This window comes from Equus asinus, chromosome 20, assembly GCF_041296235.1.
Source record: "Equus asinus isolate D_3611 breed Donkey chromosome 20, EquAss-T2T_v2, whole genome shotgun sequence".
NCBI classification, from domain to species: Eukaryota; Metazoa; Chordata; class Mammalia; order Perissodactyla; family Equidae; genus Equus; species Equus asinus.
This window is the reverse complement of record NC_091809.1, coordinates 53,843,960-53,854,583: the sequence shown is the minus strand read 5'-3', so window position 1 is coordinate 53,854,583 and position 10,624 is coordinate 53,843,960. Positions and strand designations below refer to the sequence as shown.

The 10,624-nt window shown below is 42.5% G+C and overlaps 1 protein-coding gene across 1 annotated transcript; it reads left to right on the top strand.

Moving 5' to 3' along the window:
- Positions 1-2,572: 2,572 nt before the first annotated feature.
- Positions 2,573-5,229, top strand: LOC106833235 (glutamate dehydrogenase 1, mitochondrial-like). The gene has a single exon (XM_014844394.3). The coding sequence runs from the start codon at positions 3,125-3,127 to the stop codon at positions 3,932-3,934; it is 810 nt and encodes a 269-aa protein (XP_014699880.1). The 5' UTR covers positions 2,573-3,124; the 3' UTR covers positions 3,935-5,229.
- Positions 5,230-10,624: the final 5,395 nt, after the last annotated feature.

The window sequence follows — 10,624 nt, the reverse complement described above, 5'->3', positions numbered from 1 at the left end:
GGAGAAGGTCTTTTTGTGTTGAGATATTAGGTTTTCTATTAGCTTCATGTACTTGTATATCCAGTTCCTTCCCCAGGTTTGGGAAGTTCTCAGTTATTATTTCTCTAATTAAGCTCTCTTTTCTCTTCTCCCTCTCTTCTCCTTCTTGGATACCCATTATCATTATGTTGCTTTTCCTAATTGAGTCAGATATTTCTCTTAGAATGTCTCCACTTTTTAAAAACCTCAATTCTTTCTCCTCTTCCACCTGAATCATTTCTAGATTTCTATCTTTGTGTTCACTAATTTTCTCTTCCATATGGCCTACTCTATTTCCAATGCTTTCTACTATAATCCTCATCTCACTTATTGAGTTCTTCAGCTCCGGAGTTTCTGTTTGGTTCTTTTTTTAGAGTTTCAGTCTCTTTGGTGCAGTAGTCCTCCTGTGCATTAATTTTATTCCTGAGCTCATTGAACTATCTTGAGGTTTCTTGTAGCTTGTTGAGTTTCTTCATGACAACTATTTTGAATTCTGTCAATTAGATCACAATCTTCCCTGACTTCAAGTTTGGTGTCAGGAGGGTTGTCATTTTCTTTTTGTGTTACCATGTAACTGTAGTTTTTTATGGTGCTTGATGAGGTGTTCCTCTGCCAGCATATTTGTGGTAACAAACACCTTTCTTTTTTCTTTCTTTGTGAGGAAGATTGGCCCTGAGCTAACATCTGTTGCCAATCTTCTTCTTTTTGCTTGAGGAAGATTGTTGCTAAGTTAACATCTGTGCCAGTCTTCCTCTATTGTGTGTGGGATGCCACCACAGCATGGTTTGATGAGCAGTGCTAGGTCCACACCTAGGACCTGAACCTGCGAAGCCCAGCCGCTGAAGCAGAGCGTGCAAACTTAACAACTACTTACAACCATTGGGCCAGCCTCACACCTTTCTTATTTGGCTAAGGCTTTGTTTACTTGGATTCTGAGCTGCTACTGGTTGTATTTGAGAGCCTATGCTTTCCACCCTCCACTGCCTCTGCCAGAGGTGTCATTAGTGCTCTTGTTATACTGCTTGTGCCTCTGAGGTTGCTGGTGCTTTGTTGCTTACAGTGTCACTGCAGTCACAGGCATCACCACTGGGGTCACTAGGCTGGTGAGCACCTCTGCTACTTCCAGGGTCACCTGGGTCATGGGTTTCCTTACTGCAACAGGGGGAGGGGGAGAGTGGGGTAGGAGCTGGGGTCATGGGCACTTCCACCATATCCTGGCTTGCTGGGACTGCAGGTGCTGCTGCCATCGGGGGCAGGGGGCAAAGTTGTGGGTGCTGCTACAGCTACAGGGGACCAGAGTCATGGGCTCTACTGTCACTGTTACCAAGTTCCCTGCAGTCTCAGGCACTGTTGCCACATGCACCATCTGTGCTGTTGCTCCAGGTTTTCCAGGAGTGCTGGCACTGCAGCTGCCAAGAATGCTGGGCTTGCAGTTGTCACTGCTGCTGCTGGGTGGGCCAGGGTTACAGGTGACACCACCACTTCCATGAGGGTAAGGGTACCTGGGTCGCAGGTGCCACTGAGGCTCCTAGAGCCTCTGGACTCAAGTGCTAGTGCTGCCAGAGGCCCAGGGTCTTGGATGCAGCCCTTGCTTCTAGAAGGGCTGGTGTTGGAGGTGCCACCACAGGGGGAGGTGGTGTGGGCTGGGTCTCTGGCACCGTTGCAGTTCCTGGAGCCTCAGGTCACAGGTACCACCACTGATTCTAGGGGTACCAGGGCCTCTGATGTATCCCCCATCACTGCTGGGGCAGGGGGAGGGTCTGGGTCATAGACACCATCGCAGTTCCCAGAACCTCCAGCTGTGGGCACCACAGTGGTTCCTGGCACCTCTGGAGTTTGGGCTGCCTGGGTTCCTGCAGCCTCCATTCATGGGCAGTAATGCAATTCCTGGGACCTCTGGTCTCAGGTGCGCCCACAGTTCCTGGAGCCCCTGGTCCCAGGAGCTGCCACTGCTGCTCCCCTGGTTCTACCACCTCCACCAGGTTCAGTTCACTCACCTTCAGATATATAGATGTATGAATATCTCAAGCATTCTGGTGTGCGGTGCAGAAAAACCTTCGTTGGTCTATGGATGCTCTGCTGGTTGTAATTTAGAGGGTAGAGACAAAGGGAGCAATTCACTCTGCCATGATGGTAACATCATTCTTAATGATGGGTTTTATACATAAGATAATTATAGTCCAATATGCATTTATATAGATCATACCTATGAGCTTCCGATTTGTATTTCTGACTGCCTATGTGGCCTTTCACTTGTATAGCGGTTACCTCAAACTCAATGTATTCTTTATAGTATTCCCAAAAGTATATATGTGCTCTGATCTCTTTGAAATTTTAGTTAAAAATATATTTAGGCACCTTCTGGACAATACTATTTAGATATTTAATAGGCAATTCAAACTTATCACATATTCTTTCTCTCTGTTGTAACATTATTGGTCACTTACTCATCTAAACTAGAAAAATCAGAGTTATCCATGATTATCCCCTTTCCTCCAAACCCTGCATCAATCCTTCTCAGATTTTTCTACTAAAAATCCCTACATAGGGCATCCTGCGGATCATCAAGCCTTGCAACCATGTGCTGAGCCTGTCCTTCCCCATCCAGCACGACAACGGCTCCTGGGAAGTCATCGAGGGCTACCGGGCCCAGCACAGCCAGCACCGCACGCCCTGCAAGGGAGGTACCCGTTACAGCACTGATGTGAGTGTAGACGAAGTGAAGGCTTTGGCTTCTCTGATGACTTATAAGTGTGCAGTGGTTGATGTGCCATTTGGGGGTGCCAAAGCTGGTGTTAAGATCAATCCCAAAAACTATACTGATAATGAATTGGAAAAGATCACGAGGAGGTTTACCATGGAGCTGGCAAAGAAGGGCTTTATTGGTCCTGGCATTGATGTGCCTGCCCCAGACATGAGCACGGGTGAGCGGGAGATGTCCTAGATTGCTGACACCTATGCTAGCACCATAGGGCACTATGATATTAATGCCTACGCCTGTGTCACTGGGAAGCCCATCAGTCAGGGTGGAATCCACGGGCAGATCTCTGCCACTGGCCGGGGTCTTTTCCATGGGATCGAGAACTTCATCACTGAAGCTTCTTACATGAGCATTCTAGGAATGACGCCAGGGTTCGGAGATAAGACGTTTGTCGTTCAGGGGTTTGGTAACGTGGGCCTGCACTCTATGAGATACTTACATCGTTTCGGTGCTAAATGTATTGCTGTTGGTGAATCCGATGGGAGCATATGGAATCCAGATGGTATTGACCCAAAAGAACTGGAAGACTTCAAATTGCGACATGGATCCATCCTGGGCTTCCCCAAGGCAAAGCCCTATGAAGGGAGCATCTTGGAGGCCGACTGTGACATCCTGATTCCTGCTGCCAGGGAGAAGCAGCTGACCAAGTCCAATGCACTGAGAGTCAAAGCCAAGATCATTGCTGAAGGTGCCAATGGACCGACAACTCCGGAAGCTGATAAGATTTCCCTGGAGAGAAATATTATGGTTATTCCCGATCTCTACCTGAATGCCGGAGGGGTGACGGTGTCCTACTTTGAGTGGCTGAAGAATCTCAATCACGTCAGCTACGGCCACCTGACCTTCAAATACGAAAGGGATTCCAACTACCGTTTGCTGATGTCTGTTCAAGAGAGTTTGGAAAGAAAATTTGGAAAACACTGTGGGATGATCCCCATTGTGCCCACGGCAGAGTTCCAAGACAGGATATCGGGTGCATCTGAGAAGGACATCGTGCACTCCTGCTTAGCTTACACCATGGAGCGCTCTGCCCAGCAAATCATGCGTCCGGCCATGAAGTACAACCTGAGGTTGGACCTGAGGACGGCTGCCTACGTCAACGCCATCGAGAAAGTCTTCAAGGTGTACAATGAAGCTGGTGTGACCTTCACATAGACGGATTGTAGCTGACCTCCTCACCTCCCTCTCCACCTCTTCATCTGCAGACCTATTGCGAGTTTACATGTAACCACGGAAGTCTATCTCCTCATGACTTAGTAGATAATGGACACCATCCTTAGAAAGTCAATGCAAATCAGCCCATTAAGAGGAAAGAAATTAAGGTTAGGGGATCATGTACAAGCTAATGAGTGTGAGAGTAGAAATTACCTGGGCCAGAGAGCCATTTGGGTGTTTGGCCTTTCCGTAGAAAGTCTCTGCCGTCTGGCCTTGCCGCCTTGCTGCGTGGCCGCTTGCCAGCCCCGGCAGGGCTGTGGCCCCAGGGAAGCACCTGTTGTCCAGAAGCCATCAGCTGCTTGCTGCTTCAGTTCTGGACAGGTCTGAGACGTGCCCTGACTTCGACACATTTAAGAAGCAGGTGTCTGGCACCTTCAGAAGGTGGCATGGTCCTCAAGTGAGTTATTGGTATTTTACATCAGCAAAATAACTCAGTTTTACAGGTTACAAACAAAACAGAAGCTCTTTCTCTTTATGCATTTTATTCTTTTAGAATAAAATAAGTACACGCTGCTGTAATAAAATTGCCTTTGATCACTTAACAAGCCTAACCCTGACTCAAGCAGTGAATGCCTATAAACATAATAAATGAGAAAAGCTAGTATTTTTATAACATACAACAGTATCCTTTATAGCTTATCAATCGTGTATTGTTGTCCAGCAAAAATAAAAAGCCCGATGGAGAATTAAGTTATCTTCATAGCTGCAAGTGATGGGGGCTATTTTTGTTACGACTGTCGGAATTCACTAGCCACAATTATGACATCTAGTCCAAAGAATGCAGTAGCATCCTTATCATGTTAGTTCATTGTTCTTCTCTTTGGAAGATCTGCTGTGTTGACTAATTAAACAAAAATTCAAGTAGAATGTCCCAGAAAAAAAACCCTTGGGCTCCGTGTTTGGAGTCTGGCTGGCAGCTCTGAGCGTTGCCAGTGGCCCCGACTTGGCCTGACTCTGCGTCCGCTTTCAAAGGCCTCGCATTCTGCACACCACTTCCTTGACAGTGGGCTGAAAACACCCTTGGGGTGAGTGTTTTGTTTGGGAGTTATTTGGCCAGGGCCTTTTCCATAGTAGTGTCCCAATGAAGTACTAGATATTATTTATGTAAGAATGAGCTTTTTTTCTTTTAACAATAATATCCTTTCAGAAATTTCTAACTACTTTGTAACTGCATGACTTAACCTGATGATAAAAGCAGTTATTAAAAGTCTACCTTTTCCAAAAAAAAAAAAAAATCCCTAAATAGCATAGTAGAACATATCTCCCTGTGTAGTGGCAATTGACCCACCAAAAGTGAAAAATCCTTTTACTTCCTACATCTTGTCTTAGGAAGTCAAGCAAAGTTTGCATTTAATCCAAAATATGCCTGTTATGTTTGAATATCACTTAGCTAGTACTGTATTACAAACAATCACAAAATCTCAGTGGCATACAGCAATAAATATTTATTTAACTCCTATATCTGTGAGTCAGCTGGGCACAGATGAGTAGATCTGCTGATTTCAACTGGCCTCCCTTACACATCTGGAGCAGGTAGGAATTTGCAGATATGATCTGGGCTTGACTTGGGGAGCAGCTCAGCTAGACTCCACATGTTTCTCATCTTCCTCTTGGAACCAGTGAGGAAACAACAATAACTTGGATCCAAGAAATTAAGTCCCATCGGGTAAGTAGTTTTTAAGCCTTTGCTAGTGTCCTGTCTGCTAGTATTTCTTTGGCCAAAACAAGTCACAAACCCAAAGCCAGGGGCAAGGAAATATACTGCATCTTTAGAGTGGCAGTCATTGCAAAGTCACTGGTAAAGGTCATGGCTGCAGGTATGGTGAAGAATTGGAGCTATTAATGCAATCCACCGTGAATATAAACATCCTTTAAATGACATAGGCAAATTACTCATTTTTCCCTAAGCTAGATATAAAATTGATGCCCCAGAAGATGAGCCATATTTATTTTATCGATCTTTTCATCTACAATATGTGGCTAATAATGATATTATTCAGAGGAGTACATGGCTTAGCTGAGAGCTTGGCATGTAGTAACCATCTGACAAATGTTAACTATTGTTAATATTATTATTTCTGGGATTAGGTTGAAATATATACCCTCATAATACCTCCCTGAGTTTAGCCAAAATTAGACTATCACTAACATACACCCTAGGATTTACCCATGGCTTTAGAAACAAATCTGATTAGCTTTCCAGATAATGCCGTATTTATGCCTCCTAGCACATCACCACATATGTCACTTTGAGAAGCTCCTCAAAGCAAGATTATAGGAGTTTTTATACCAAATTCATGCAGGAAGTGGTAAATATCATACCTTCCCCAGGCCTCTCCCCTAAGCCAACCTTTTCAGAAACCTGCAAACTCAGAGGCCCTTGCAAGTGAATTTCTCCTGAAGTCAAACAAACCAGCACACTTCTGTGTTGCTCCTTGATGAATGGAGGCCACTTCCAAATAAATTCTTCCCTACCCACGTTACATTTATTAACTGGAAATAAAAAGTAATTTGGACGTAAATTCATTATAAATAGATCAATATTCCCCTCTGCTCCCTACGGCAATTTCATTACACAGGATTGTAACATATTTACTACATCCAGCACCTAGGCCTTCAGTGGTTGTATTCTGTAAATCACTGCTTCATAATATAATTCAAACTAATCCCATAATTGAATATAATTAAGAACAGCTTCAGAAAATTGTTATAGAATTATAGAAAGCAGAGATTGAAGAGATTTGTTCGTTGATCCCATGTCCCCCTGCTGAGACTAGGGTTCCCTGTAGCTTTTCTTTCCAGTGATCTGTCTGGTCTTGTGTTGAAGTCTTGTAAGAATTTGTCTGTCTGATTTTTCTCTTTGAGACCCCACTCAGAAATATAATAGTTTTCACCAGATATTTTAGCATAATATTTATTTTCAGTGGTACTTGCCTCTCATCATTCTTTGAAGATGTATTTCATTTTGGGAGTTACAAGGCAATCTAGACTGCAGAACGTTCCAAAGAGAGGAAATGAAACCCTTAGGGGGAAAATGTATAGTGACTTAAAATGAGATAAAATATTGGCTTATTTAATGAAAAGCACAGCCAGATCCAAGCAGTCACACAGGGCTTTATTTCTCCTTCTCTTGGCTCTGTTTTTTCTCTGATCAGTGTCTGTTTCTGGCAGATTTTCCCTAAGGGGTGGCAAAGGTGGACCTTGACAGCTCCAGGCTTTTACAGGAGACCTATTCATTCCCAATATCTATATCAATCCCCCAAAAGGATGCTGACTGGTTCTGAGGTATGTGCCTACCCTTGGCCAATCTTATCCCAACTTAGAAGGGATATTCTGATAGGCTAGCCTAGGTCACATGTCTCCCATTGTGGTAGGAATGGTAAGACTCCTTGATCAACAGTTCCACAGAACCATAAGGAGAAGAAGAGAGGGTTAGTTCCCTTAAGGAATGGTTTGGGGGTAATAAAAATTAAAAAAATATATATATATATTTTCTACTTATCTTATTCTTCTTCCATTTTGAGTGAATTGCAATTCCTATCTTATTTCCTCAGGAGTGAAAACTGTGAAGGTAGCCTACCTCCTAGTCCAGATATTTGGAGAGTACAATAGAAAAATTTTCTTTTGCTGACTTCTAAACACACATTTGGGTAAACAGGCTACCTGCTGAGGGAACACCTCCCATTTCAAGCATCTGATAAGGAGATAAAAAGGAAGATGTTGGGGTTGGTGGAAGACAATATGGCCAAGGGGGAATGGAACTGAAAGTATTACATATTCCCTTCCAATTCTGAAAATCCACTGTCAAATGATTTTCTTAACACAAGAGAATGATTCCTTGGATCCAGCTAAAATATAGGACACCTACCAATCCTATGTTATAATTCCTTCTTGAATCCTCCTTCCTCCTGAGAACTAAATTCTGATCAACACGGGGGCCTGACTTTTGTTGGCAGGTCAGAACTTGTGGATACAGCAAGTTGTGGGGTGGGTGCAGTTTCCGTAATTCATGGGAGCCCAAGATGAACTGCTGAGGGAAGATGCTGCCATTGGAGGGAGGGTCTTTGAATGTTTTCTCCAAGTGGGATTCAGTTAAAGAAAAGTTGCATCTTCATACCAGGACAACCATCTTCCTGGATATTTTTTTGGCAAGAGAAGAAATTCGTAGGCTATGCCATTGTCTTCTCTTCTTCCCCTCAGCAGAACCACTCAGTTTACCACTAACATTTTAAAAAAAATTCCTGGGGCCTGCCTGGTGGTGTAATGGTTAAGTTCCCATGCTCCACTTGGGCGGCCTGAGGTTTGCCAGTTTGGATCCCAGCGGAGACCTACCACTGCTTATCAAGCCATGCCGTGGCAGGAGTCCCACATATAAAATGGAGGAAGATGGGCACAGATGTTAGCTCAGGGCCAATCTTCCTCAGCAAAAGGGGGAGGATTGGTGGCAGACGTTGGCTCAGGGCTAATCTTCCTCAAAAAAAAAAAAATTTCCTTGCCCTGTCTCTTATCTCTTCAGTGAAATGTCATATAGTATACGGAAAGATCTAGAAGCAATTAAATTTACTTTTGATCTGTGATTTTGGAAAAATTGTTCTATAATAAGTGTTTTTAATATATATTGAAAGATATCTGATATGAAGTGAATAACAAATTTCAATAAATTAAATAACAGCCTGGTCCCTTTGTGAATTTGTCTTGTGCATCATTTTCAAAATGATAAAGATGCCGAGAAGGGCTGGCAGCTAGGAAAACACTTCCATGCAATACCGGAATGTGTACAGTTTAAAAATAATGGCCAAACCTTAGATATTGATTGAAGTGCCTAAAACTGTTTGAAAACCAGAGATTGGCATTAGAGAATGAGACTTCTCCCAGGAGGAATAGTTACCTGGCTCCTGGGCTAGCAACCACCAACATGATTATTAAAAGTTTAAAGACGATTAGAAGTATTTAAAATAACACAGGTTAGGTCTATTAAAATTGATACCATTGTATCCCCCTTTGCTATATTACAAAACTACCTTCAAATCCCAACCCATATCTACTTATCATTTATCTGAAGAACTGAAATATTTCACTATCAGATGATTTTGACCATGTATTGGAATTCATTGTAACTAGTTTTGACCTGGTTGCATCACAATTTATACAATAAAATACCTTTGAAAGTATCTTTAAAATCTGGATAATGATATTATCCTTCTCAGCCCTCACTCCTACCTTGAGCTTCCTCTAGGTGCATCCCTCCTATAAACACATCCCTTGTATCCCTTACAGATATCTGCATTCACAGGCTCTTGGAGTTTGCTGACCCTTCCAAGAGACTTAGAAGAATATTTGCCGTGCATGGAGTACATTTCCCCTCTAGTTAGTCACCTGACCTAATCTTAATTAGCACCTTAGGTGAGGGACAAATTTTACCTCTTGCTTAATGAATCAATAAGTTAATGAAATCCTTCTAATATGGTGTATGTTCCTTATTCCCCTTTCCATGTATGTCCCTAAAAAGCTTACAGAGCTAGCATTCTAGCAATATAGGATCCAGACTGTTTGTTTTCCAAATAAATACTCAGTGACAGAATTTCTAAACTTGACAACACCTTAGACTTTGCTTGATCCCTATGGCTAATGACAAAGACTCTATAAATAGCGTAGGTGAGAGACTCCTGTTCTTGGTAGGTGGAGAAGTCTCCACTTATGCTGGATGTTTTCACAGTCAGGGTCAATAACACAGATGTTCCTGACCCTGCCTCTTCGATGTGCTCTTAGTTGATGAGGATGGGGGAAAGGAGGAAGAAAAACAGAGGAAGGCATGCTATGTTAGACCCTCCTATCAGAATGACTGATAGATCCTCCTATCAGAATGACTCTGGCCCCTGAGGAAATAAGAACACAAGTGCAAGTCTAGCCTCTCTGTTATTGCTTTAATACTTAGCACCTAACAGTGTCTGAGAACTCTGACAGTAACTACTCTCCACTCCTCGAACGGGGGAAGGTCCTCTCAAACTGCCCCCAAATACTGTCAGTCTCTCTTAAATCCAGATTATCATAATGCTGTTTGCTGGAATCTTATCTCTTCTGGGCTAATCCTTATTTTTTTCTAATCTTTTTTTTAACTTGACTTTTATTTTTATCAGACCTATACATTCACCTGGTTTTAAAAATCAAAATTTCCACAATGATCATTATTTAAAACAAAATTAAACAAAACAGCTGTCGTTTGCCCAATTTCCTTTGCCCCATCCTGTTCCCTAGAGTCAATGACTTTAAGTTTGTTTTCTTGAATATTTTAGTGTTTACCTCCATATCTCTAAGTAACGTGATTGTTGCACCACTTTTGATCTGAGGAGGTTTTGGTATTAACAATTATAATTCTATAGAAGAGGAGGATCTAGTTCTCTTTCATGAGCATCTCCACACTATTTGTGCCCCATTTTTCTGAAATAATTGTATCATCATTATGATAAGCCCAGCATTCAGTCCTCACCTTAGTATGGCAATGTGAACATTATTCACAAGTCAGCCTTGTATTATACTAAAATTATTTTTACTTTTTTGCATTCGTTTTATTTTCCTGGAGCTAAAAACTGTATTCTGTTTACTTAGTTTTCTATGCACTATTAACTCACT